The sequence below is a fragment of the Chaetura pelagica genome, unplaced genomic scaffold (genome assembly GCF_000747805.2).
Source record: "Chaetura pelagica isolate M959 unplaced genomic scaffold, ChaPel_1.0 scaffold109, whole genome shotgun sequence".
NCBI classification, from domain to species: domain Eukaryota; kingdom Metazoa; phylum Chordata; class Aves; order Apodiformes; family Apodidae; genus Chaetura; species Chaetura pelagica.
Window position 1 is genome coordinate 9,460,831 of NW_009970725.1, and position 26,870 is coordinate 9,487,700.

The 26,870-nt window shown below is 36.7% G+C and overlaps 1 protein-coding gene across 1 annotated transcript in view; it reads left to right on the forward strand.

Annotated features, from left to right (window-relative positions):
• Nucleotides 1-428: 428 nt before the first annotated feature.
• ROCK1 (Rho-associated, coiled-coil containing protein kinase 1) overlaps nucleotides 429-26,870 on the forward strand; it is an 83,040-nt gene continuing 56,598 nt past the window's right edge. The window contains exon 1 of the mRNA XM_010006844.1: nucleotides 429-521. Within this exon, the coding sequence (XP_010005146.1) occupies nucleotides 429-521 (93 nt within the window). The remainder of the gene's footprint in view (nucleotides 522-26,870) is intronic.

Genomic DNA, 26,870 nt, shown 5'->3' on the forward strand with positions numbered 1-26,870 from the left:
AGGACCCGCTACGCTGGCTCCCAGGGCGGCTTCCCCGGCTGGGAAAATGAGGTTGCTGAGACGCTGGGGCCCGAGTAGAGGAGGGAGGGAGAGGAAACCTGCTGCTGCTGCTGCTGCGGGGCTGTGAGCGGCCCAGGAAAGCGTGTGCGTGCGCGGAGGAAGGGGGAGAAGCAGCCTTGTCCCCCCCGCCGCGGGCTTTTCCTGCGGGTTTCTCTCCCCTTGGCGGGGCAGCGTGGGGGACTCGCCTCAGAGACTTCTGTGATTGAAGGGATTTTGCAGGAAGCGCTCCTCAGCCTGCCGCAGCCTCTGTGGTTTCTTTTTTTTTTCGTGCGTGCTTGTTCCTGTTTTGCTTTTTTTTTTTTTTTTTTTTTCTTTTTTTTTAACCTTCCTTTGCTCTGGAATAAGGGAAACTTTTAATCTCCGGAAACATGTCGACGGGAGAAAGTTTTGAGTCTCGGTTTGAAAAAATCGACGTGACTTTAAAGGACCCCAAATCCGAAGTGAACGTGGACTGTTTGCTGGTGAGTAGGGAGCGCCAGTGGGCCCCCGGTCCCGTCTCCCCGAATTTCTTACCCTGTGGGACCGAATCTCGCACTCCCGGCTGAGTCACCGCTCTGGTTAACTCCTCGCTAGTGTTTTGTTTACTCAGCTTTGAGCTGAGGGTGCGTGAATGTCTCTGTGCAGGGAGGGCGGCTTTCATGCCAAGGAGGCGCCCGCCCAGTCCTGCCTCAGACTTGTCATCTCTCTCGCTTCATGCAGCTTTCTTTTCTTCACCAGCTGTCATAAGGGGCGGTGGACACTTTGTGCGGAGTCATAAGTTCGTGAGTGCCAGTCCAGTGTGCTAGAGGAAGATTGTAAATACCTTTGATATACCAAGTCCATCTTCAACAGCTTCTACATTTTTTTGCCCTTTAAGAGTGAGGTCGTCTTATGTGGGCCTTAAGCACTGCAGGTCTAACCGCAGCCGATTTAGGACAGACGTTTGCAAGCGCTAACTAATGACGTGTAAAACACAGCTCTAAGATTAATATGCCCTTACAGGTGGGCAGGTAGTAATGATAAGGGTTTAAATGCATTTCAGACTAGTTGGTGTGCTAGCCTGGGATAGAGGGCTGCTTGCTTATTGTCTCCCTGCTTGATCATACCTGGTGGTTCAGCGGATCTCTGCTGTGCTGTCAGTGTTAAAATTGCATTAGAAAGCAAACCGTAACACTTCCTGACATAAACCCAACATTATTTGGTAGTTGCTTGACAAAAGTGGATGGTATTTTAGTAGCTCCACGATGCATATGCCATACAACCAATTTGGCATGTAGCTAGCTACTTAAGTATGCTTAGAGATACCCTTAAATAGCACTGAATTTATGCTTTGCAGCAAGTTTAGTGTATTTTTTTCCTGGCTTTCTGTTGTCGGAGAGGGGAACAAGTTAATTGAATTTGTTCCTAGTATGTACTCTGATATTTGGGGTTGGAGGGGAAGGGAGCTGTGGGGTTGAAAACAGTTCTTGGTAGTCATTCTTCATCTTCTGCTGCATGGCAGAAAGCTGCTTGTGCATAACGCGATGGAGAGGTGAAAAGAATCTAATGGAAGAATCTGTACAAGTTAATTATATTGTATACTCTGTTTAGCTTGTTACTGATGTGAGAGCTTCTGAAGTGTCAAACTTACATCCCTGGATAAAAGCAGAGCTTTTGTGGATGTTGCTGCCACAAGGCAAAATAGCACTACATCTACCAGTTGACTTGCTGCTTTTGATCTATTTAACAGATCTATCATCTTAGAACCACCAAATGAGAAGAGCTCTGATGCTTAGAATATACTGCGTCAATTTTGATAGCTCAAGACTACTGTGAAATTGAACATGTTTGCATCCAGATTCTATTGATAGGTGTCACAAGTATAGATGCAATTAAGAGTCCAGAGTTTTACGTTAACCATAACTCAATTTGCTAGTATGTGCTTTAATGCTGGCCATGCTATGGGGACTTTCCTACAGTGATTGTAAGGAAATTGCATCTATCAAACATGCAGTTGGTAGTACCTTTAAGTGTATTCCTTCACCTTTTAATCAGCCAAAGGGTTTGTCCCTTTTCAGTTATCTTAATTGTGATTTGGAGCTAAGGTGTATTCAGTTTGGGAGTGAACTTGATGGGATGCCCCTCTCATGCTTTTGTAATGCTTTTGAACGTGTTTGTGTCTCAGATCATAAGAATGTCCTTTAAAGTGAATTTTTTTTTAAATTGTATTTTTTTGGGCATACTTTTCTATATTCTTTTAAAGACAGCTTCTTATAGTAATCAATTTTATTTTTTGTTTTGTTTAACTAGCCCTAGTTATAGATACTATTCTTTTAAACTAATACCAATTATAAAAGAAAGGGCTTCTTCTGAAGATATCAGCTGGTAGGTTAACTTTATATGTTTGGTTACTATAGCAATCTCTATAGTGACTGGACTTTCTTCTCTTCCTCAGTTGGTTCTTGAACTCTTCTCTATAGAATTTAAGCATCTTAACCCTTCAAAAAGAGTTTTAAGTATCTTACACCAGTTCTTAGTGTGCTTATTCCCACTACAAGCAATCATTCTCGTTCCAAGGTACTATTTATGTGTTAAATCCATTGTAGTCTATATGGGTATGTTTTTAAGGAAGAAATTCTTAGGTGTAATTGATCTGTACTTAAAATATCTTAGAGATGAACACTTCATTCCCTTCCATGCAGCCCCCGGTTAAAGAGGGAGACTTGTCAGGCTCTGCGTCTGGTACACTTAAACAGAAAGTAAAATCAGACTACATACAATTCCCTTCCCCCTCTTTTACAAATCTTTTAAAATCTAAAACCTTTTTTTCTAGGATTAAAGTTGTGAATTTATGTTATTTATAATTGCTTTCACTTTTATTGAGCAAAGGTATTTGCTGTCTAGGTGTATCTGAGAGGTAGTATATGAATAATGGATACACAGATACTTAATTCAGCATCTGATACTCTGCACATGTAGGTTTAAAATGTGGGAGTTCCTTTAGATGAATAAACCTTTTTTTTGGCTATGTGAGAAAGAGTCATAGTGATACTGTTGGCTTCTCTTAGAATGGTTTTATCCTCTTTAGCTTTACTTCATTTTGCTTCTATTCTTACTCTTCTTCCCCATCAGTTTGTAGTTCTGTAGACTGCAAGGCAGGTGTGCAGTAAACTTAAAATCAGTTCTGTAACCATTTTTGTGTTTGTAAAGGTCATAAGCTTGGTTCTGTATGCAAAAGAAATTCTGAATTTATATGTGAAGTAGGATAAGAGCACTAAGAAAAGAAGATGGGGGGAGCTGATACGAAGAAAGGTGTGTTACTGATTGAAGGAAGGTGTGGGAGAAGAGTGCTAACAACAGCAGGTGGAAAAGACACATTGAGGGCTATATAACTTCAATTTACATGCTGCAGGAAGGAAATACATAAAGCTGAGGTACGTGCAACTGTAATAAAATCAGAATAAGAAAATGGACTGAGTTGCAACTGTCTGTAACTAAATTTGCTTCTCTGTGGCTTCCATGCACTTGATTTAGTACTTGGCTAGGGAATAATGGATGGGCTGTCTATTTTGAGGAGCCGCGAAAAAGCCAAATTTCTGTGTAAAGCTCGTGCCACAGCATAATGCAGTACTGTTTCTCAAAATATCAGGTACTAAGAGTCCTACAGTCCTAAAAAGATCTAAAGATGAGGAAGGCTGCATTAGGTAGTCACACTCCAGGGTGTGCAGTGATCAGATACTGGTGGGTATCATAGATGTGCTAACTAGAGGCAGAGGCAGTGTAAGTAACTAGAGCTTAGTGTCTCATTAATTAAATTAAGCAGTGGAAAGTAGTACTCAGTGAGCAGTGATTTTTGGAATAAAAACTAATTTATTTGTTTTTTGTTATTCCTCAGTGTTTCTTACACTTTCCTGGGGTTTATGGGCTTCCAGTTTTTGAGTGGGGAGGAAGGTATGAAGCTGCCTATGCTTTTGATTACTAGTAAGCATCTAGCACATCTTTGTGCAAATGCTTTTTGGTGCTCTTTCTGCTCTGATAATAACTCGCAGAGTCTTTTAATATTTCATGTAGACACTTCAGTACCTCAGTTATTAAAGTATTTAGTCAATTACCTGAGTAATTGATTTTTAAAACTTCAGACTGTCCATGGTCCTAATCTTCAATTGTGTCAAATGTTTCAGTTGTTCAGCAATTTGGGTTCAAATTAACTAGCAACAATAAACGCTGCATATGACAAACTTGTTTCATCTAGTCCTAAGAGGCTTCCATTTTTGTTGCACCAAAAATACACAACTACAGAGCTTGATTCATCTGTTTTTCCTCAGTCTGTTGTCTGTTTCATGTTCAGCTAAATGATTTTACATTGTTCTGTCTTGCATAGGAAAAACTAGAAGATCTCATCCTCTGACATTTGGAGTTCTGTCACTAGACCTTTTGTCACTCTGCTTAACTTGTTAGCACTTCCAAAGACCTTGTGTTTAGATATTTGGTAAATAAATAAACCCAGTAAATAATATAACACAAAGTACCTTTATTTCAGAAGTTCTTGTCTATCAAGATAATTGTTGAAAATCACCTTTACTGAAACCACATTAACTACGCTCTTAGAAACTGAGTAATAAAATGCTAGACCAACTTTGTATCTGAGAAGCATAGTTGTTGGCTAATGAAGCTCAGGCATAGAAAAAGCAGAATTTGAACATTTGCAGGGTGACACCTTTAGAATACTGTAAGTTGTCTGGAGGTAGTTCAAAGTAAGGGGAAATGTCATGACTGGCTAAATCTTCGTGGACTGTTTCTACCATTCTTTAGATCCAGCTGCAAGATCCTGAGCTTGAGTTGAGACAATCACCAGTATCAGCACAGACTAGGTGTTGAATGGATTGAGAGCAGCCCTGTGGAAAAGGATTTGGGGATATTCTGAGAGACCATCTGAGTATCTCTCTCTTTTGACAGACTTTTTACCCTGGACTGTTGTGACAACATGAGGGTCAACAATTTTAAACGGATAGTGGGTAGATTTACACTGGATATAAGAAGAAACTTTTTTTCTGTGGGGGTGATAAGATGCTGGAAGAGGTTGCTCAGAAAGGTTGTGGATGTCCCATCCCTGGAAGTATTGAAGGTCAGGTTGGACAGGGCTTTGAGCAGCCTAATCTAAAGAAAGGTGTCCCTGCCCATAGGGCAAGGGTTGGAACCAGGTTATCTTTAGAAGTCCCTTCCAACCCAAACAATTCTGTAGTTACATCTAAAATAAGACTTCTGACTGACCTAGAAATAGAATTTTGTTTTCAGCTTACCGTATCCAAGCTTTATATGCGAATCTGATCATAATTGCAGATGAATATTGCCCATTCATCACTAAGGATTATGAAATATATAGGTTGATGTGAAATGAAAGGTAAAATATCTAACTGGGTATGTTAATTGAAGGTAAAATGCAACTGCAAATTGGCTTTGGAAATACAGTAAGTTGTTGGATTCTCATTTCAGGTTGCACTTTGAATACTTTTTAAATACTCTGTAAGCCTCTAGAGAGTTAACAGTAGAGATGGTGGGGCTGTGAAAATGTTAACATTTGATTCACAAAGTGTAGTAGGTTTTATGCAGGAGTAACAGTTAATTTAGCCAATTCTTCTCATGAAAGTAGAAGCTGTAGGAATGCAACTATTTAGTTTTTCCTGGAAAAAGTTTTAATCAGGAATTGTAGTAGAAAGTTGATGTTAAGACACGTTTCAAAAAGAGGAATAAAAACCAAACAAACACAAACTGTGTAGTAATTATAAATGCTCTTAATCATGAACAGTATTTGTAAACAGTGCCCTTTTCCTTGGCAACTGTAGAGTTTTGTTTTTTTGGGGGGGGGATGGGGAGGAAGAGGGAAACACCTGGAATTTGTTTGTTGGACAAATTGAAAATCAACCTGTTAGTGTGTAAATGTTTGACTTTGAGGACAATGATAGCTTCAGGAGCCACTCATTAAAAACTTAATAAATATTTAGAAACACTATGAGCAGATGATATTGGTAGCTTGACAGCTGCTCTTAGCAGAAATCCCTAGGATGTACTTTAGTACAACATAAAAACAAAAAGCTTTTTTAAGGTCTTTTACCAAATAATACTGAGATGTTTGTCTCTATACAGGATGTTTATCTTGAATTCGAGAGGTTCCAAACCATGTAATTAAAACCTTCTACTTTTTTTTTTTTTTTGGTGGGTGTTGCTTGTTGCTATTTTTTGAAATTCCTTTGTCATCAAGAAATTGCAGATCCAAACAGAGATACTGAAAAATTGAACTTCCTTCTTTGAGACGAAAATTAGAGAATGGTTGGAAGCTATCGTCTCTGTCTTAATTTGTCCAGTCATTCAAGCAGCAGTAAAGCCAGAAGGCTGATGAGACAATATTGATAAAACTGTAAGCACTATGCAGACAACACCCAGTCATAGCTAATTTAAAACAAATGCTGATAATACCATCTAAGTTACAGCTTTCTCAGTGATCTGCTGAAATAAACACCTGAATTAACAGTGGTTGAAAAAGAACTGAAACTAGATCTTTGTGAAGATGAAAGGTGTTTTGGAGGTCTTGTTGTCCATACTGTTTTGCTCTGCTGAGATGATATCATCTCCTGTACTATAATCTCTAGTCAGGTTTCTTCTTGGGCTTTTCAGTATTGAGGGATATCTGGACAACATCAGCAGAGTGCAATGTGCTGTGTTGCATCTTCAGTAACAGCAGTCTAGAGACTGTCTAGGCAGGCAGCAGTTGCTTGCTCTGGTTAGCTACCCATGTTGCTCCAGGAGAACCAGCATAGGATCAGTACCAGCTTCTAACTGGAGCACAGGTCAAAGTCTATTCTGATACTCAAAATCTTGTAAAGGATTGGCTTTAACTAACTGAAAGCTTGCCACTCCCTGTCAATATTTATACAATACCAACTGTCCTGGGGACAATACTAAAGATCTCTTCATTAGTAGATTCTAATTTAAATCCAACTGCTGATTTATTTCAGCTTTCCCTCTTAAGTTTCTTGCATGTGTTAATTTTTCTTATTTGATTATGGAGTTGAGAAATAATGTGAAAGATTTCTTTTCGTCAGTTGCATAGTCTGAGCTGGTGCAAAGGACTTTATGCTTGGAAACCTTTGTATAAAGTGCTACACAAACCAGGGCTTTATTTTGGACCTAAATGTGTTTCTAGCTTGTGTGTGTCTGGGCTACAGAACTTAATTGATCTGGAAACACAAGTGTACTATGTACTTGTTTTTTCCTACAGATCTTCATGAGTCATAGTACTTAAAAAATGTAACTAAAAATGCTTCATTTCTAATAGGTATGCAAATACTGAGTAATTATGTTTTTATCTTTTTCTCTTAAAAGCTGCATAGTATTCAGGTAGTTCTGCATTGTATTCAGATGTATTAAGTTTTAAGGTATGAATATACTCAGGGGAAAATGGATACTTCCTGATAAAATCTATAGATGTTAGATATCCACATATAAAATGCATTAAAACAAGATGGCTGTTTTTCCACATAGTCACTGACTGCTTTGAAAATACTGTGTCTATGAAGGCTGAGCTAACAAATAAATAATGGCCAAGAAAAGTCCTAACTACACAAAATTAAATGTGTAATCTGGAATGCACTTTCCAAAGAAGAAGCCAGAAGCTTCTCATGACAACTAGAGATTCAAGCTAGGAAATTTTTCCCTGTTTTGTGGTTAGGGAAGCTATATTTTTCAGAAAATGGTTAGTAGGACTTGTATTATAACCATAATGTTTATTTCAAATGGGAAGTTATGCAGGAAGATGGTCAGGGCATTCATCTGAGAGTGGCTATTAATATGATATTTTGCTTACTATTCCTAGAAAATTAAAAATTTGATGCTAAATCAGGTTATGCCCTCCTTGCAGCCTATATAGTTTTCTTCTGAAAGGTATCTGTCACAGAAGACCAGAAGGAACTTTCTTCATGGAAGCTATTGTAGATATGGAGATAATAAGCATAAGGGTTTGCATCTGAGGGGAAAGCTGCTGTGAATTGGTAAGCACATTGCATTTAATTTGTGACTGCAGTTGAAACAAATTAGATGTAGAGTTTTTCTGTTGGAGATAAAAGGAGAGATACTGTCCAGTATACACTCCAGTAGTGCCACCTCAATTTTTCATGATTCTGGTACTTAGTAGCATGATGTGTGTGTGGGCATAACTCTGATAAATTGTGAGGAAGGCTGGGTGTGACTTTCTTACTGGTGTGGGAATGTGAAGACTTCTTGATATTGATGGGACAGGAACCTATCCCTGGAGAGAAGGCGAAGATGGAGAAGAGACTGTGGTAGAAGATGAAGTGCAAGGTGACAGTACAAGAGGAACCAACTTGCTTGAGTATGGAGTCCAGCGTGTTACTTACATCAGTGTGGAGTGACTATGTTAAAGTACTTATGAGGAGAGTTAAGCCTTTTCAGCCAGGAGATGATAGAGTAGGAATGGATGGGGAAGATCCTTTAGGAAGGAGTGAGGCTGAAGGTAGGACAGTGACTTGGTGCTGGTTATGCTTGCCCTGTGCCTTTTCACAGATGTTAGGTTGTATGCAGTAATACCAGGCAGGTCATGAAGCTGTAGTTGAAAATGTAGGTAATACTCATGCCTCTCAACTTAGTCTTGATATTATGCCCTATCATAGAGCCCTCTTTCTTTTTGAAATCTTACTATATTGTATATAATATTATGCTAATTTCTGCTTAGAAGGTAGCTTTGATTGTAGGCATGCAAAGAATCCTGTTAGTACTGAGAGAATTTACTCTCCCCTTGCAAAGTGGACAGGTTCTACTGCTACTTTAATCTACCTAGGAGTTTGTTTATTGCTCTAATACATCTTCTGTGAGCTGCTGTTCTCCTTAAACTCCAGTTGCTGCCAAGTTTATTGACAATTAAACAATTGCCAACAGACTAGTGATATGGCTTGTGGTGCCCTTGGAAGCATTCAAACCTGCTATTACATGCTATATATCCTCTTTATCAGGAATACAAGGCTGAAACTGGTATCAGCCAGATGATAAACTTAACAGGTCTTGAAGTTTTTTTGGTGCTAGTATTGGCAGCAATCATCATGGTGTTTGAAACTGGGGCAATTGTTGTCAACTCTAGCAGAGCGAAGATGGTGACAGAAATGACAAAATGTCTATTAAGGGCACTGGACTGACAGCTGAACTGCTGATGTGTCCGTTTTGTTGGGTTGGTTTATATGGTTGTGGGTGTGTTTTGGGTTTTTTGGTATTGTTTATTTTAAAGTACACTGAATTTGAAATAGGAAATGTCATTAAGAAGCTAGCACTCTAGAGAATAGGTAGATGTGCTTCCTGGAATAGCTTTTGTCTTTTAATAAAATGCTTGTGGCTATTTCCAGCCTTTCTCATACCCCCCAGACCATTTTGTGCATATGGTTTCTGGGTGAAGGGTGAGCTTAAGGTGTTTGGCGATGGTTTTGGCTTGTAAAATCGAACTAGTCACGCTGTGGTCCTGAAACAAGCTGTGAAGATTCTTGTTAGGAATACCATATTCTGGATAATTCTGGATTATTTATTGAAATAATAGAGTTGTAACACAAAGAAGGTCTTGTATCAAGTAACTTGCACACTGAGAACTTTAATGAACATTTGATGAAATGGTAAGCTTTCTGCTGCAAGAGGAATTATTAGTTAAGCATTTACACTTAACTTAAAAGTTGGTCTTATGAAGTCATGGGTTAGAAAAAGTGAAAATGAAATATGGATAAGAGTTTTTTAAGAAATACTTTCAGAATTAATCTTATTTTCACAATTATTTTTTTTTCTCAGAGGAGTTGGTATCTCAAATTTTTCATAACAATGGGAGAAGACTTTTTTTAACAAGTAAAGTACAGCTTTGAGCTAAAGCTCATACTTAAGGGTAGACAATCTTGTATAGGTAGATCTTGCTTGCCTTGGAATTGTATAATGATAAACAAATGTTTTTAAGGTTTAATGAAGTGCACAAAGATACATACAAATGAGCTGATTTATTAAAGTTTCCTTTCTTCATCTAGAAAAGGAAGCAGTGTTAACCAACAGAGCTCATTCTTAAGTTGGGCAAGATACCTGTGCCCTCAGCTCTGCAAGTCACAAGGCACTTAATATATATTTTTTTTTTAATGCAGAAGGGGGATGCCTGTTATCAAGATCTCATATGCTTCACTATTCAGATTGCTTAATTTCTATTTCACTTTTACTGCAGAAGAAATAAAGAAGTAATCAACTTCTCATGGAAAGAAGAGTGGCTAATTGGGCAAATGACAAAAGAAATAATGTCAGTAATTGCAATCTTGTCTAATCACAGGCTCTCAATTATTAAACACATGTAGTGGATATTTGCTAGCATGAAATTACTTCATTCTTGATAGTTTTAAAAAAAACGTTTATCCGTTTTCCTTCAAGCTTGTGGAATGTCAGTAATTGTGTTAAAATACTTCCTCTCGTTTGAATACCAATAAAATCTCACCTGAAAAGACACAAGTTGAAATCAAAGTTGGTGTATTCTTGTTTCTCCTCCTACTCTAGTAAATGAAATAGAAAACAGAGCATCAATGCAATATCAGACTTTGATACTGTCCTTTTGAACATTCCTAACTGCAGAACACAAATTTCGCTTACAGGGTGATGCGGACAAGAACAAAAAGAAATACTCTTTGCGTAGAAGGAAGTTTTGTCTGTCCATAAGTTATAAATACAAATACAAGGTTTGCAAAATGAGCAGAGAAGTTAGGAAGATGATAACTAAAGATGAATTTGGGGTTGTAATTGTTTATTTGGCTTATGGTGACTTAAGTCAGGGCTTCCTGATTTCTTCAGGCTTTTTTCTGAGACTGTTTTGAATTTCTACTTCCTGCATCTAAAATAAGGAAGTACTTCCCCACCTCCCTCAATTTGTGTGTTTGATGGTGTGGAGGCAAGCTACTGTTTGTATTCTTTATGAGAGGTAGGAAAATTTCAGTGGTAGTACTGTGGTGCGTTTGAAAAACAGACATCAAGCCTTAAGCACATGTGTGGCAAATATCAGTGGCCAAAAAAAAACTTTACAAGAAGACTTTTTAAACTTTCTAAAACTTTTTAAGTCAAAAGGAAGGTAAGTCTGTTTATAACATACCAATGAAGATGCAGTATTAAACAGTGCTATATTAATATAAGCCATTGCTTTCAGATTTCTGAGTTAGAACTGTATTTTCTTTAGTTACAGATGTTCCCATAGATAAATAGGGGAAACTGGTATATATAGACTTATATAGACTTAAGGCTGCAAGACACTATTTTTAAGTTTAAAAAAAAGGTATCTGTGTATTAGTGTATATTAGTAAATGAGCCTAAAAGTTATCCTATTTCGATACAATAAGTAAATTCTTAAAATGCCTAAACTTTTTTGGTAACACGCAAACTTTAATGATCATAAAACATTCATCAGTCTCAACTTTTGCATGGACTGTATGGTAGGGATTTACTGTATTTTCTAGGTGGAAAATTGAAGGCAAAATATGAGCAGCTTCATAAAATTTGATGCTTTTTATGGAAAAAGTTCAGTACTGCCTGGCTGTTTGAGCTCTGTGTGTGTATATATGAAATGGTTAAAATGAAGATGTATGCATTTTAAACTGCAGTTAAATTTAGAAGCTAGTGTAACAGGAGACTGTTCTGTTTGCCATAGTTGCCAGTAGTGTAATTGCTGGAGGAAAAGGGGATCACTAAAATGTTCCATTGACCTAAACAGTTTGAAGGCTATAATAAATAAAGTTCTTTAGTTTTTTGAAGTAATTTTCCTTCTTGTTAGCCTTACATATTGAGTAGGTAGTGTTTTTCTTCCTTAATTAATGTGCAATTATTGCTTGCCTTTTACTTCTGAGCATGTGCTTCACAGGTTTCAAGGAAAGCCTTTTTGTGAAAAGCTTCATTAATCATTTGAGATCATAATTAAATGGGTTGGCTAGAAAGATCTATGTTCAGTACATTCGTGGTACTTACAAACATATGATGAAAAATATGAGGACTTGACATACATTTTCCTTTAAAATAAAAACCCCTGAAAATTCAGTTAAAGTACTCTAAGCTTCAGAATAATTGTTGAGTTTGTTTTCAATACTGTGAAATTACAATTGCCTACTCTAGATTTTATTAAAATAAACTAATATTAGAACATCTCTATCATGTGTGAGTGCACCATCCACAAAATGGCACAAGGAATAAATTATCTCATGAAGTTTACTAATAAGTAGTTGAATTAGACTTGATTTTAATGAGACATCAAATATACTATTTTAATATGCTTTTTACTTAAGCTGGCACCCTGTCACAAATAGTGTCTTCCAGAGATGAGTACTGGCTTTCATGCTATACATCATGTTAATAAAAGATCTGGATGATGGGATTGAAAACACTTTCACGAAGTTTGCTGATCACACTGATCTGGGTGATGGGGTGGACACATCAGAAGGCAGAGCCATCTAGCAGAGAGGCCTGGACAGGCTGAAACAGTGGGTGAGCAAGAACAGCATGCAGTTTAACAAAGGGCAAGTTCAAAGTGTTGTCCCGTCCACCTGGGACAACATAACCAAAGAGCCCAGTACAGGCTTGGATCTGTGTGGCTGGGAAGCAGCCTTGTTGGAAGGGGCCTGAGAATCCTAGTGGACAACAAGCTGAATGTGAATCAGCAGCGTGCTGCTCCAGCAACAAAGGCAAATCGGATCCTGGGGTGCAGCTCCAGGGTTGTTATTAGCAGAGATGGAGATTTTATCATCCCAGTAGTTGCTGGTTAGACTGTAGGTGGAAGTTCTGGTCCCCACAATTCAAGAAAGACATGGACAAACAGAAAAGGGTCCAGAGGAAGGTCACAAAGATGATCAAAGTGCTGGAACACCTGCCCCATGAGGAAAGACTGAAGGAATTAGGTCTTTTCTCCTGGGAGAGGGTGGGAGGGACCTCATCACAGTATTCCAATACTTAAAGGGCAACTACAAGGGGGCTGAAGGCTATCTGTTCACAAGGAGCCACATGGAGAAGACAAGGAGCAATGAGTACAAGTTGCACTGGGAGACATTTCATATCTGTATAAGACAAATTTTTTTACCCTGAGAACAACTGATTATGGACCTCTCTGGGGATGTGCTAGAGTCCCCTTTGTTGGAGGTTTTCCAGGTGTAACTGGACAGTGTCCTGGATAAGCTCTTTGGGGCTCCCTTTCCTATGAAAGGTTGGATGATCTTTTGAGATCCCTTCCATCCTTGGCTATTCTTTGATTCTGTGATCCTCAAGCTTTTTAGAAAATACCTGTGCAAGGTTTCAATGGTTGGTTTTCCCTTGGTCATTTTCTAGCTTTGGTTTCAAGCATCAGTGGAGTTTGTGAATGAGTGCAAAATGTTTGCAGCAGTGCTAGTTAATACACTGTAATTACATATGCTATATGTACAAATAGCTTTCTCAGCTACAGCTATCAAGGCTCCATTTTCTGGGGTGACACTGTATAGAGGATATGATACCTATGCTGAGCATCACAATGTAATTTGTCGTGTAACATCAAATCTGGTCAGAATAAAAAAAAAAACACAAACAAATTAAACAGAAAATAGAATTAAGGAGACTTTAAATCTAGTGGTGTCGAGAGATGAAGAAACTCAGCCACAGAATGAATACGTAACAAATCTAGTTTCTAAATGGGCAAAAAGATAAACTGCTGATAGATGTTTTATAAGTATTTTTCATCCTAAATGGCAACTATAAATTGCAATTATATCTTAATATTTTTAAAAAGAAAAACAGTTGAAAAAGCACCTCCTGAAGAGTTGTGTTTTTTTTTTCCTCTTTGTGTCATTTCATACCTTTCAAGCAAAAATAAACTATGAAAGGAGGAAAAAAATACTCCCAAGATTTAAACCAGCAAGTTAAAATTATCCATTTAGGATAGGAAAAGATACCTACTCAGATAAGAAGAACTTGCAGAATGACCAGGAGCTGGTAGTTCTTACAACTCAGTACGTTTTTGTCTCATGGTGGCTTTAGATGAGAAGTTGCTCAGTTAGTATAGAACTCTTCAAATTAAAAATTGGCATAGAACGAAGTTTTCAATAAGTGGGATGTAATTGTTTTTCATTAATACAGATAATTGGGATTATGAAAGATTTTTACCATATAGAGTCAACTGGAATCAAGCAACAGTTAAGTTTTACTCTTTGAAGATAGCAGTTTATTTGGTTAGAAAATCATGGCTTATAATATGCATATCAATATACTTTCAAAAGAGAACTGGAAATTGAATCCAGTGTCTTTCTAGCCCTAAGAAATAAAAAAAAAAAATCAAAACAACAACCCAGATTGTGCTCCAGTTTAAGTATATTTTTTCTCAAAAGATTTTTCTTCTGTAATAGAACTTCAAAGTGGCAGAGATTCATTGTAAAATTTCGCTTTTGCAATCAGATAGGCCTTATGATGATCTACAGCAACAATCCTCAGCTCATTGTCCATGAAGAGCAAGGCCACACACAGTCTTGCTAGAGCAGCATCTTGTCTCTGCTTTGTAAATCAGCATCTAATACAGCTACTGCCTTTGTGCTACGTGCAGTAGCTGTAGTACTTAGATATCTGCCTTTTAAAATGTACCTTCATTTTATATTTTTGTTTTTTTAAGGGGCAGAGGCAGGGCAGGAACCATGATAAACAGTAGATGTATTAGATGAAGTAAAAATGCATCAGAAAAACTCAGTGGAAAATGCAAATAAAGTTCCAGCTAGTGCTTTTGGTCTTTGCTCAGTTGCAGTTACATAAGGTTATTGGCATCCTCCATTCATTTTTGAAGAAAGTAACTGCTCCAATATCTGCTGTGCCAAACAGGCAAATTCAAGCACTGTTACTGTGGTGTGGCAAGGAAAAGAGGTTGAATCAGGAATTCTTTCAGTCATTCTTTTATTTCTTTACAACTATATGTACAAATAAGAAATATAATGATATCCAAAGTGATACAGTAATCTTTCAACCTGTATTCTCGTTTATAAAAATTGTATTTGAAATTAATCTGTTAAACTGGAGTGTCATCTTCTAGAGAGTAAATGGATTGAGATTTTTCAAAGAGGTAAGGTTATCTTCATATAAGACTTGAGATTTGTCATGTCATAGTTTGATAGGTAGAGGAAGGGATAAAATTAAGAAAGGACTAGTTCACATGACTGTCTCTTAAATCCAAATTGGAAGGAGCAAGAAAAAAAGCTCTAAGCATTTGAATGTGATATGATTTTAGTGTTGATCTATAGTGATGCAAAAAATAAAGGCAATTAATTTTTGTTTTTTTTTTTTTTCTCTTCATCATACTGTATGGCATCTTGACTGAAGCAAGCAAGGGGTTTATTGAGTGCATTTTACATGAAATGCTGCATTGCTTGTCTTCTCTGAAGACTTTGTCTTAAGCATAGAGTTTTAAATCATGAACTATTTGTGATTTTTCAAGTGCAAAAGAGTGTATGTGTCTCTGTTGCAGTTTTTGATTCTTCTTATTTTTCCTGCCGAGCAAACAGCTTTTAAAATGTGAATCAAAATGAAAGTGATAAGTCAGGGTTTTTTCATTATTTTTAAATATTGTTTGGGATGTATAAATGTATGTCTACAGAATGTATACACACACTTCCTGCTTATTAGGCTTTTCCCAGTGCCAAATGCTTGTGTTGTGGTTTTTTTTTTTTCTCTTTTCTAAATCAAATTGCTTATCTGTAATTCAGAGTTTAGTTAACTCTAATAACAGAGTTTACTTCAATGCTAGTGTGTTTTGTTTGAATCTCACAAAAGATGTAACTCTTTCTGAGTTTCCTCTTGAGTTTCTGAGCCTAGGTAACTGTTCAATAATAAAAAGATCGTGCTTGGTAACAAGCATCTGTTTCCAAAATGACTTTTTGCATGCATATATTTATGTAGTTTTTCAGAAATTGGTTCTGTGCTTCAGCAGGGACTTTTGGAAAGTGCAGTGCAGGATGTCTGACAAAAGTAGAATTCTTGAGGTGGTACTACTGCTTTTTAATTATATTCTGGACTATTGTGTGGATATTTTCTAGTATTTTGAAATTGGGAACCCCCTTTACTAGGTGTTCTGTAAACACTGAGTTTGTATGAGTGGAAGTAGCAGATACTACCTGACCTGGCTGGACAGGGCTTTTGAACCACTGTTTTTATATATATATACACACACTCAAATATATATCTACATCATACACACTAGGTATCACAATGTCCTTAGTTAATTTAGATTTCTGAGAAGGTAATTTTTTATGGTTTTGTTGGGGGGTTTTTGGGAATTTATTTTTATTGGATGGTGAAAATATGCTTTCACGAGACAATTGCTGGGAAAAAAATTGTATAGAAGTTGGATGCAAGTACAACATACCCTTTTGTTAGTTTTTGTTTTCCTTTTTAGAAATGAGTTTAATCGGTTTTTATTAGTTTTGCTCTCTGCTTAATGAAACTAAGTAACAGCTACTCAAAATGGTCTGTGGGACGAAGAAACAGAAAATTTAATGCTAGTGTGCTCTAATTTGTTTTGTGGCAGGCTTTTGTGATGTGACAAAAATACTGCTCACGCACATCTCCTGTAGAGATTAAGTTAATCGGCCCAAGCTCAGCCTTGCTCCCTTGTAAGGACAGGCTGGAGAGACTTTGACAAGATTCCATGTCAGTGGCAGTGGTCCAGACAGCCCTGGCTCTCTGTCCTCTTGGGCAAAGTTTTTGTTTCTCCCCTCTTCTAAATCTAAAAGAAAATAATGCCTTTGGAGGACTTATATATCAATCTACTGCATGTTCTTGGTTGTGTGTGTTTTTCCCAAGTTCTTAAGTGTTATATGGGGAGAAGAGAATTAAAGAAGAGCTGACTTACTCATTCACATCAATGTACCTGGAAAACTTAGTGGAAGAGTTGTTTTTCAGCTGTTTCTTAGCATTTTAGTATTTTTCATCCCTGCCGTAGCCGTATATAAGCTTGGTGAAAATATCCACTTTTCTGAAAGTTGAATACCACTGTTCTATGAAGTTCTGCTATCTTTTTCTCATGCTTGAACAACTGTATTGGAAATGTTGGGACAGCTTGTTTCTTGATATATGAAATCAATGGCTTTAGTTTTCCTCAAGCTTAACTCTTTAAGGCTTGAGAGAAGCCTAGAAAAACTTATTTCTGTGTCCCTAAACAAACTTGCAAATCTAATAAATTACAACATCTCCATGCCCTTTTAAAATTAAAACTGTTGGAACCTACTGATGAATTAATAGTTCCTCTGTTCCTCTAATCTTGAAATACTGTACTTGAAAATCCCAGGTAAAATGACTTGTATTGTTGCAGTGTTACTTATGACAAAATCCTTACTTATTATCATGTGAGAAACTTGGAACTGGAAAAATCCACACTAAGTTTTCATGGACATCTTTAGTTTTGTTCTGACATTTTAGTACCTGAATATGGAACCATGCTTCCATGTTGGTTTTAGATTTTGTAGTTACACCTCGGTTTTTTCACATGGAGTCCAAAACATTAATGATTTAAGTCATGACTCTGTCAGAAATGGTAAAAAGAATGCTTAGAGGAGATTAGTTTTAAATACTGTTGAAGTATTTCTTGACCTGAAAGTAGTCAATCTTAGTGGCTTGAAAAACATCCAGTGTTAATTAAAATTTGTGTTATTAATTGCCTTGTCTATAATATTATAATTTGTTCTTCAGGTGGACTTTGAAAAAGAGAGAATGCATATCACAACTCTTAATTTCTTAAAGGTAATGGATAAAAGCATGTAGTTGTAGGTCAATTTATAAATTTAATGTATTGGAATCTGGAAACAATTTGTCAGCAGAAGTGCACAATGATGTACAAATTCTTAAATAGTGTTAAGTTCTTGTTTAGTTGCATGTTTCAAATATCTCTTTGACGTGTGATTGCTTGTGATGGAATGTTTATTGCAGAAATGTAGCTAGAGGTCTGAGAAGAGATTGCACAAATCCAAGAAGCTTCTCAGAGTTAATAGTCTGCTTGAGTTGTGCCCAACTTCCCATATACTTTTTTTTTTTTTACATAATGTGGGTTGCATGTGTCACTGAAGAACGGCATACATATAGCTTTACAAATTACTATTTCAGTTTCTACAGAGTGTTTTTGGCATAATTATTTCATAACCTTCGTTCTTGGACTACTGTCATGGTTATTCACCTCGAGTTGAAAAAGTATGTTCTAAAGTTTTAGGCAAGAATTTTCCTTTTGGTGGGAGGGTAAGGAAAATTTTGTGCTGTGTTTCCAGACTGTTGGAAAAATCAGTATGTTCTCACTTTTTCTTGTAAAGTTATTAAAATTGTCCTCTGTTTAAAAAATTAAGTATGTTTGTTTTTGCTTGTCTCTCTGTTTGCCTAGTCTCTGTCTCCAGTCACTGTTGTGTTCTTTGTGGGATAGATGGTATTACTAGCAATAGTGTTTTCTTTTCCTTTGACACAGCTTTTTAGAGAATCTTTTCTAAAACATAGTCATTGAACTCATACAATGTCCAGAGACTGAGTTGTCAAGGCTAAAGGTAGAACTTGCCTTTTTTTGTTTTATAGCTTATTGTTTATATTGATAGTTAACAGTCTTGTTTGCAGCAAACATAATCCAGGCTGGGTGACAACAGGTACTGTATGTATGTCTGATGAGGTATTGTTGCTTTATTAAAAAATGTTACCTTCCCACTGACTTATTAGATTGCAAACATTGCTAGTGATGTTCTTTGTTTTTTTGTTTTTTAGCACTTTTCAGACTAAGGGATAGTGGGGCAGCTAGAGGAGGCAGCAAGCTATTTAATTCTACAAAAATGTATTAAGCTAAAATTGCTTGCATATTAAAGAGCTTTTACAAGAGTTAATGCACTTTCTTTTATGTTATTTGCAATACTGTGTTATGTTTCTTCTTTTGAGCATGTTGGTGTCTTGCTAGTTCCCATCTTATCCAACTGAATAAAGCTTGCTTCCTGGAGTCTGGATTCATGGATACCTGCCTGGAAAAATGTTGAGAGGCAGACAGCAATTTCCCAATCAACAGATGTGGAGGGGGTTCTGTTTCCTTTGCTGAATACCTCTATTATTTCTTAATGGACTTGTGCAGTTGCGTTCTTTTCATTGAAGTCTTTACCCGATTCCTTGCAGTCTGCTTCCTAGAGAAGTCTGACTTTTGAACTGGGACTGCAACAGTTTCCTTTATTCATTCATATCACTGATCAGTCTGTCTTCTCTGCTATTTTATTGGTGGGAAGTTATGTACCAACATTTGCATCCCTAGTGTTAATTTTTATTCATCTTCCTCTTACTTTCTAGTGAGTGTTCCTGAGAGCATTGACTCCCATTTGTCTAAGATAGTAGTTCTGCATGTGTGTGTTGAAAATGAAAATGTTAGGACTTCTAAATGAGAAGGGGTAGATCTATATGTGCTGCCTGTGGAAGAATCTGCCCTCTCAGGGTGACCAAGGAAGCTTTGAAGCTTTGGAGACCTCGAAGGACTTTTTCTGATGTCATTTGGCTTTTTTTTGTTTTTATTATTAATTAATTTTCTTAAGTAATTACATTTTAGATGGAGGAACAGGGCTTGCCGTATGTTTTTGGTGAATAAGATAACTTTGAGAATTCGAGAGGTTGTGAGGTAATTTTTTTCCCCCACGAGGTATTTCTGTGGATAGTGTTACCCTGCTGTATGTCAGGTTGGCTGCTCATCTCCAGTTGCAGTTGTTAGGGTAGCTGGGAACTCTAGACCTACGAGGCACTTCCTAATGCCAAGTAACAAGTAACGAAGTCACTGTGGAATGTTGCTTCCATGGTGATGTCAGTCAGTTTTTTAACTAGTAGTGCTCCTGTCTTCTTTTAACTCTGTTAAAACACATATGCTTTAAGTGTACTTTCATTCAATGCATTTAATACCATTTTATTGAAAGTGGCAGTTTTAAGAAGCTGAACTTAATCTTTAATCCCAGCATGAGACAGATATGGCTTGATACTTCATTTAAGCCTAAAGTATGCCATCTATTTTCTAATTTTCTACCTAGCTTTCGAGAGTTATTCAGCTGTTTTAGTCTTTTTATGTAAGGTGTTCTGTTGATGGCAGAATGTGCTGTATTTGGCATAGAAGCTTTGTAGTTCATAAAACTTGTCCAGAGAGCATATCAACCTATGCAAGTGAACCTTTTTTAAGAAAAATAAGCTGCAAGTATCCAGAGACCTCACTTGCTGCAAAATGAAATAATATAATTTGACTTAGTAGCAATCAGCTTTTGCTGCTCTTACCCTGAACTTTTTTCAAACAGTTATCTATTGTACCTCTTTTCCACAAATTTTACTGAAATAGGTTTTGGTCTATAGTCGTCATCTTCCTTGAAAACACAGTGCTCTCTCAGATAGTTGTTCTTAAAGATGTAGTATTATTAAATGGAATTCATTCTGATGCTAAATTGAAATAATAAAACACTAATGTAATAAATGGATGTCTGAATGTAAAGACTATTAACCGCAATAAAATATCCTATTGTAGTGAATTAGTATTTTAGTATAGTGTTAGAAACTTGTGTTTGGAGGGGAAGAAAAACCCCACTGAAATATGTTCCCTGAAATGCATCTTCAGACAATATGAACGTTCCATAATTTTAGGCATAAAACAGTGCATTAAATAGATATAATTCAGAACAGATTCATAGATTGAAGGTTCCTGCATCTAGTCAGTGGACAGAGAGGCTCTGGTGTGAAGTGACTTGCCCTTGGTTTTAGCAGAAGACTGAGGCTTGTAGGTTCTCTGAATTATGTATGTCCTGGATACTGACAGTGCTCTTGCATGCTTACTGTGTGTGAGTTGATTTCAGAGATTTGCACTGCATTTTATTTTAGGAGATGGTCCAGGTGGAAGAATTCACTGCTGCAGTGGAAAAATGTCAGCACCCAGAAAAACTATGTGCCTGTGAAAGAACATTACTGCTTATATGTGTACCTGTCTGTAGCCTTGCACCTGAGGCTTTCCTTAGTGCTAATATAGATGTTAGCAATAATGAGGTCTATGGGCTCTCATGTTAGTGACAGTGTGTGTTTTGATAGCTGTATGTGTCCGTATTAATTTATATTTAGATATTAGCTCATAATTTACTAAGTCATGTAAGTATATGAGAATTTGTCAGTAAAAATGTTGAACACTTGGTGTTTGAACAGAATTCAAGTACATGTACTTACGTATGTAACTGCACAGAATGTGATATGGATGAAGTTTGCAGTTTCACATGGAATAATTATTTAAAAAGGATTAAATTAAAGCGATAATCTGTACTTTAAATAATCCTACCTTAAGGTTTCAAGATCGCCTTACTGAGATTTTAAACCTTTATGGAATTAAACTCTTAGCTCTTTACTGAGTTAAAAAAATGTCTTTATGAAAGGCTATGTATTTAACCTAAATTTGCAAAAGCTGTTCATGAGTATCGCAAGATACTAAGAAGTAATGAGCTCTGTAGAATTGTATCATGCTGGCAACAAGAATGAGCGATGAATCAATTGCCTTGTGCTCAGGCTCATATGTCAGTTTGTATACTTTGTCTAGTCTAACAATGTAATGAAAATTCTTAAGTGAAGCATCTTAACTCTGTCTATGTTAACTTGTCTGCTTAAAAGCTGAGGTAATAAATTGCAATTTTCTGTGGACAGCAAACCAAATGTGATTAACTAAAAACTAGGTAGAGGGATCTTTTGTGTACTCTATTAGAGATAGATAAATACAGCAGTATTGGCATTGGCCTGAAAGTTGGCTTTCAAACAGTGTTCTTGCCTGAAACTAGTGAACTGTGTAGGTCTATTTAGTACTTATTTCTTAGGGAGACTTCCACTTGCTTGTTTAATTTAAAAAAAAAAAAAAGTATAAGAGAGAGGTCCAAGGTTTTTTCTTGGTTCAGTCAGTAGCATCAGAAAAAGTCTGTCCTTGTCACAAAGGAGTAATGGCAGCTGTGGACTTTACGTGGAGGGCTGAAAAACATGAATCACATCAAGCCTTGTAATGAAGTGTTCCCATTTATAACTTGCCCCACTGGTAGGAAGGAGTAAAAGGATATTTTTTAATGGGATAATTCATTGCAGGAACTAACTTTATGCAAATCAAAAGCATAGCTTGGTGTTGTAGACAAAATGGGATTGTTTAAATTGGAAAGGAGCTCTTAAGATCATCTGGTCCAACACCTTTGCTCAAGCATGATCAGATAGAGCAGGTTGCCCAGGACCACATCCGGTCAGGTTTTGAATATTCCCACAGATGGAGACTCCACAGCCTCCCTGGTCTGTATTTGACCATCTTTGCAGTAAAAAAAGTGGGTTTTTTTTTGTCAGATGGAATTTCATGTTTTTAATTCATGCCCATTGCCTCTTGTCTTGTTGGTAGTCAGTTGAAAGCGTCTGGCTTTGTCTTCTTCATTCCCTCCCATTTTATACACGAGTAAGATTTCCCCCTCAGGCATTTTCTTCCCCAGGCTGAATGGCCCCAGCTCCCTCAGCCTCATAGTTTGAGAGATTTTGCAGCCCTCAATCATCTTTATGGCCCTTTGCTGACCTCGCTCCTATATACCTATGTCTGTCTTGTGCTGGAGGGCCCAGAACCAGAGACAGCACTGCAGCTGTGGCCTCACCAGTGCTGTGTAGAGGAGAAAGATCACCTTCCCTGACCAGCCCAGGGTGCTTTTGTCTGCCCTTGCTTTGAGGGCACACTGCTAGCTCGCCACCACTTTGTTGTCTACCAGGACCCTTCTGGGTAGAGCTTCTTTCCAGCTGATCAGCCCCTCCCCAACATGCACTGGTGTCTGGGGCTATTCTTCCTCAGGTGCAGGACATGGCATTTCCTTTTGTTGAACTTTGAGATTCTTCTCTACCAGTTTCTTCAGCCTCTCCAGGCTCCTCTGAAAATTCAAAGATCTGATTATTCTAACAATTCAAAGAGACTTCTAAGTTTTTTTAATGATGGAGTTGAGGTATTACTTTTCATGTGTGTTTGAAAATAAGATTAAAAAAGTAGCTTCTCACTTATAGTACTTAACCAATCTCTAGCAGTATTGATAGTTGATCACAGAGATCGCTCTCCCATCACAGGGCATTATGAAAAATAATGAATACATGAAAACAAAGATCAGTCATGTTTGTTGATTTAAGTTGTGGAGGGAAACTTTACTATGATAGAAATAATTAGGAAAATGGCTACAATGCAAGGAACTAAAATATGGATAGAGTTACAGATCTTAAGACTTTGGTCTCCCCAAAAAAGGAAAAGTAGTGAAGACTTTAAACTTGGGCAACTGCCAGTTAGTCCAAGGAATGCAAATTTTGTATGTTAGTAATACCCATTAAGATTTTTTAGTTCTTTGAATACTAGATAAATATTAAATAAGTGTCTCAATACCAAAGTTTAAGCTGGATTTAATACATTTGTATTTATCATATGCTTCCACTAGATGATACTATGTCATAATGAAATGTGTATAACGTAAAAAAAAGATGCTGTAACTGTAATCTGATAGTGTAGATCATACACTATATTTTTTACTTGATATCACTTACGAATCCTGAGATGATATGTTTAGTTGAAGTTGCTTGCTGCAATATACTTTAAATATCTGAACAGTAAATTTTGCTGTAAAACTTCTTATAATAATTTCATACATCTCAATAAAAGTAGCATGATGTAATTATAGTGAGTTTTTTAGATTAAGGGATGTAGTTACAGAGTGAGGCAATACAGCATAGTTATGCAAGGACTGACAGTCTGAGGCATTACAACTTTTGAAATAGGTATAGACCAAAATGTGGGAAAAAATCCAATGAATATGGGACTGCTAAAGTAAAACTGAAGAAAACCACTACATTTTGGAGGAATCTAATGAAAGAAGTTAGCATAAGAGCCTGAGAAATCAAATGCTAATAGATTGTGTAGTTAATGTGTATGTTAAGATGAACTTTTATGTTACTGCGTTCTGTATTTTTAGAAAATCTGAAAGGGAAGTAAAGCAAAAGGCTGTTGCAGAAATCTTTCTGTACATTTCTTCATAAAGAAGCTTAGAGGAGTTTCCATACTGGAATCCTACTTCATAACGTTCATTCTGGAGGTTCTCTCTAAAGCTAAAGTAGTACTAGGAAAGTTGTGGTGTTTTTTGACAAAATGACATGAACAATAAGATTGCTGAGACTTTATTTTTTATCCATGGTTTTGTACATGATCGTGTCTTGTTAAGGCATGTAATTGTATGTATAACCTTAGAGTGTACCTACATTAGTACTTAAAACTGTTTTGACAACAGTGGTGAGGAAAATGAAAAGTACATAGCTTTTGAATTATTTTGCCTATTGAAGAAAAAAAATGTTGTGGCTGATGCAGAAGCCCCCAGCCCAGCAGCAGAACAAGTGAGTCCACAAGTGTTAATGATAGGGAAGAGGTAACACGTAGTGTGGGAGAAAACCTTGCTTTGGAGACCTAGTGGAGTTCGTTGAAGTAAATGCTGAGTATGAGGATAACAAAAAGCTTCTTATAAGGCTTTTAAGCTTTTTTTAGAACTAAACTGCTTTTGGCTAGGCTTGTTTTGTGGATGGATGAATTAATGAAATGAGAGCTGGTCATCAGTTTATTCAAAACAGAGAGATCAGTAACCGAGTCTAACAAGTTTGTGCTGTCTCACAGTCAGATGTCATCTAAAATGGTGAATATTGATTAATGATGACAGAATAGTAATAAAAATTAAAGCTACAGTAAATCACAGAAGAAATTAATATTTACTGGTGCATGAGTATGGTAGGTAAAATTCAGCATTGATGAATGTTAGATATTAGGAAGAAATTAGTGTGAGGGTGGTGCAATGCTGAAACAAGTTGTCCAGGGAAGCTGTGGATGCCTGCTCCCTGGGAAGTGTTGGTACCATTTAATGGTACCATTTAAAATAGCCGTGCTTCTATTTTTTGCTTTGTACTGATGTGTGGAATAATGAAACAATCCCATCCTTTTTACTCCTTATGTGCTAGTCCCCTTCATCAGTACTGGGGCAGCTTGTAGCATTCATAGGTCCTTCTAATTTCGCTAATATAAGTGAAATAAAAAGGTTACTCCATGTTTTATGTTATGCACTTATCAGTTATTCACAATTATCTAAAATAACCTTGTGCTTACTCTTGTAATCGCAGTCCACCATTAAAATAATATTATACCATTGTTACTTCAGAAGCATACTTCAGTTGAGGAATTTAATTATTTTAAGAGTTAAGGATTTACTTTTCTTTAATGAAAGTTTTAAACTAGGATAGTGTCTTCTCTGGCTGTTGTTGCAAAGAGAAGCTGATTGTTGAAAAGCCTTTTCAGTAAACTTTTGGCACACAGTTTCCTTAGATGTTGTTTGATATTGAAGTGTAATTTGAAATGTGTAAGAGATCAATAGCTTGAATCTTTATTTCAAATTTTTATTGTTAAGTGTTTTCTTTGAAAGAGTTCTGAAGAGTGATGTTTTCATGGTGAGTTTTGAGTTAAACAGTATTGGAATTTGCTTTTGCCTGTTAAAAATGAATTTGTATACTATTTTTAATCTTTATTTTAGAGCTTTTAACAAGAAACAAAACACTCAACATGCCTGACATCAATGAAACCATGACATGTTCTGTACTTACTTCTTTCTGCATAGACTTATTTTAATATTTTGAAAGAAAAAGTATGATACAAAACTCAAATTGATGTTATAAAATCATAAAGATTCCCATTTGCCCTATATTGTATTTGATCTTTAAAATATCCTCTTCTCTAGAGAAAAAGACTGAATTTTGACATTTGAAGCAAAACCTGAAATGAATTGCACTGTCCCGAAGCAATACAGGGTTTTGAGGATTTTTTTGTGCTTCTCCTTCATGTAAGGAGGTTTTCTGTTAGATGGAAAAAGTGATTGACTCAACAGATTAGAAGGCATAAGTGCAGAGTGGACCTCAAACGTGGACAGTCCATCATCATCCCTCATCTGCTTTTAAAATTCCCTGGATGTGATCTGGCAGCCTCGTAGATGTTCTTTGCTTACTGCTTCTCACAGCACGGGACTCAATGCATAGAGCTGCCCGTGCACTTGTACTGCTGCTGTACAAGCCGTTATCAGGGTTTTTCTGATGAATTTACCAAAACAGTGATTTTTATTTTAATTCTTTAGCAAATTTCCTGGATAGTTACTATGTACCTTTGGGAAACATGTCTTTTAATAGGTTACAAAGTATTTCTCACAAAGTTGCTTTTGCCCTGTGTAGCTCTGTTTTTACATCTGTCTTGAATATAAATTATTCTTGGCCTCTTACTTATATTACTGACCCACTAAGTGTTTCTTTGTTGCCATTTGCTTTCCATCATTAGTGAAAGTCCAAAAAGATGATCCTTTAATACACTCAAGATGCAAAAGCTGACTTTATTTGAAGTGCCATAAAAATATTATGATGTTTTTTTTGACTTCTGTAATTTCCATTGTAATTTTTCTTAGTTCAAGCTAAGCCACGGTGTGGAGATGTAACTTAAAACAGGAATGTTTTTATGAAATTAACAAATTTAATAACATCCAGCACTTAGAGTAATTTTAATGATCCTTGTCTTACTTCCTTAGCCCTGTTTTCAAATTTTAGCATGATTTTACTGATTATTTTCATATCTGAAGTAATTTCTAGCTCACATACTTCAAAAGTGAGATAGAATAAATGGTTTTGCTTTTTTTACAGCTTAAAATCTCCTATGGACTAAGGGATCAGAAATGATGAGATTAAAGATATGTCTGGTCTAGTATCTCACTCCCAACAGATCA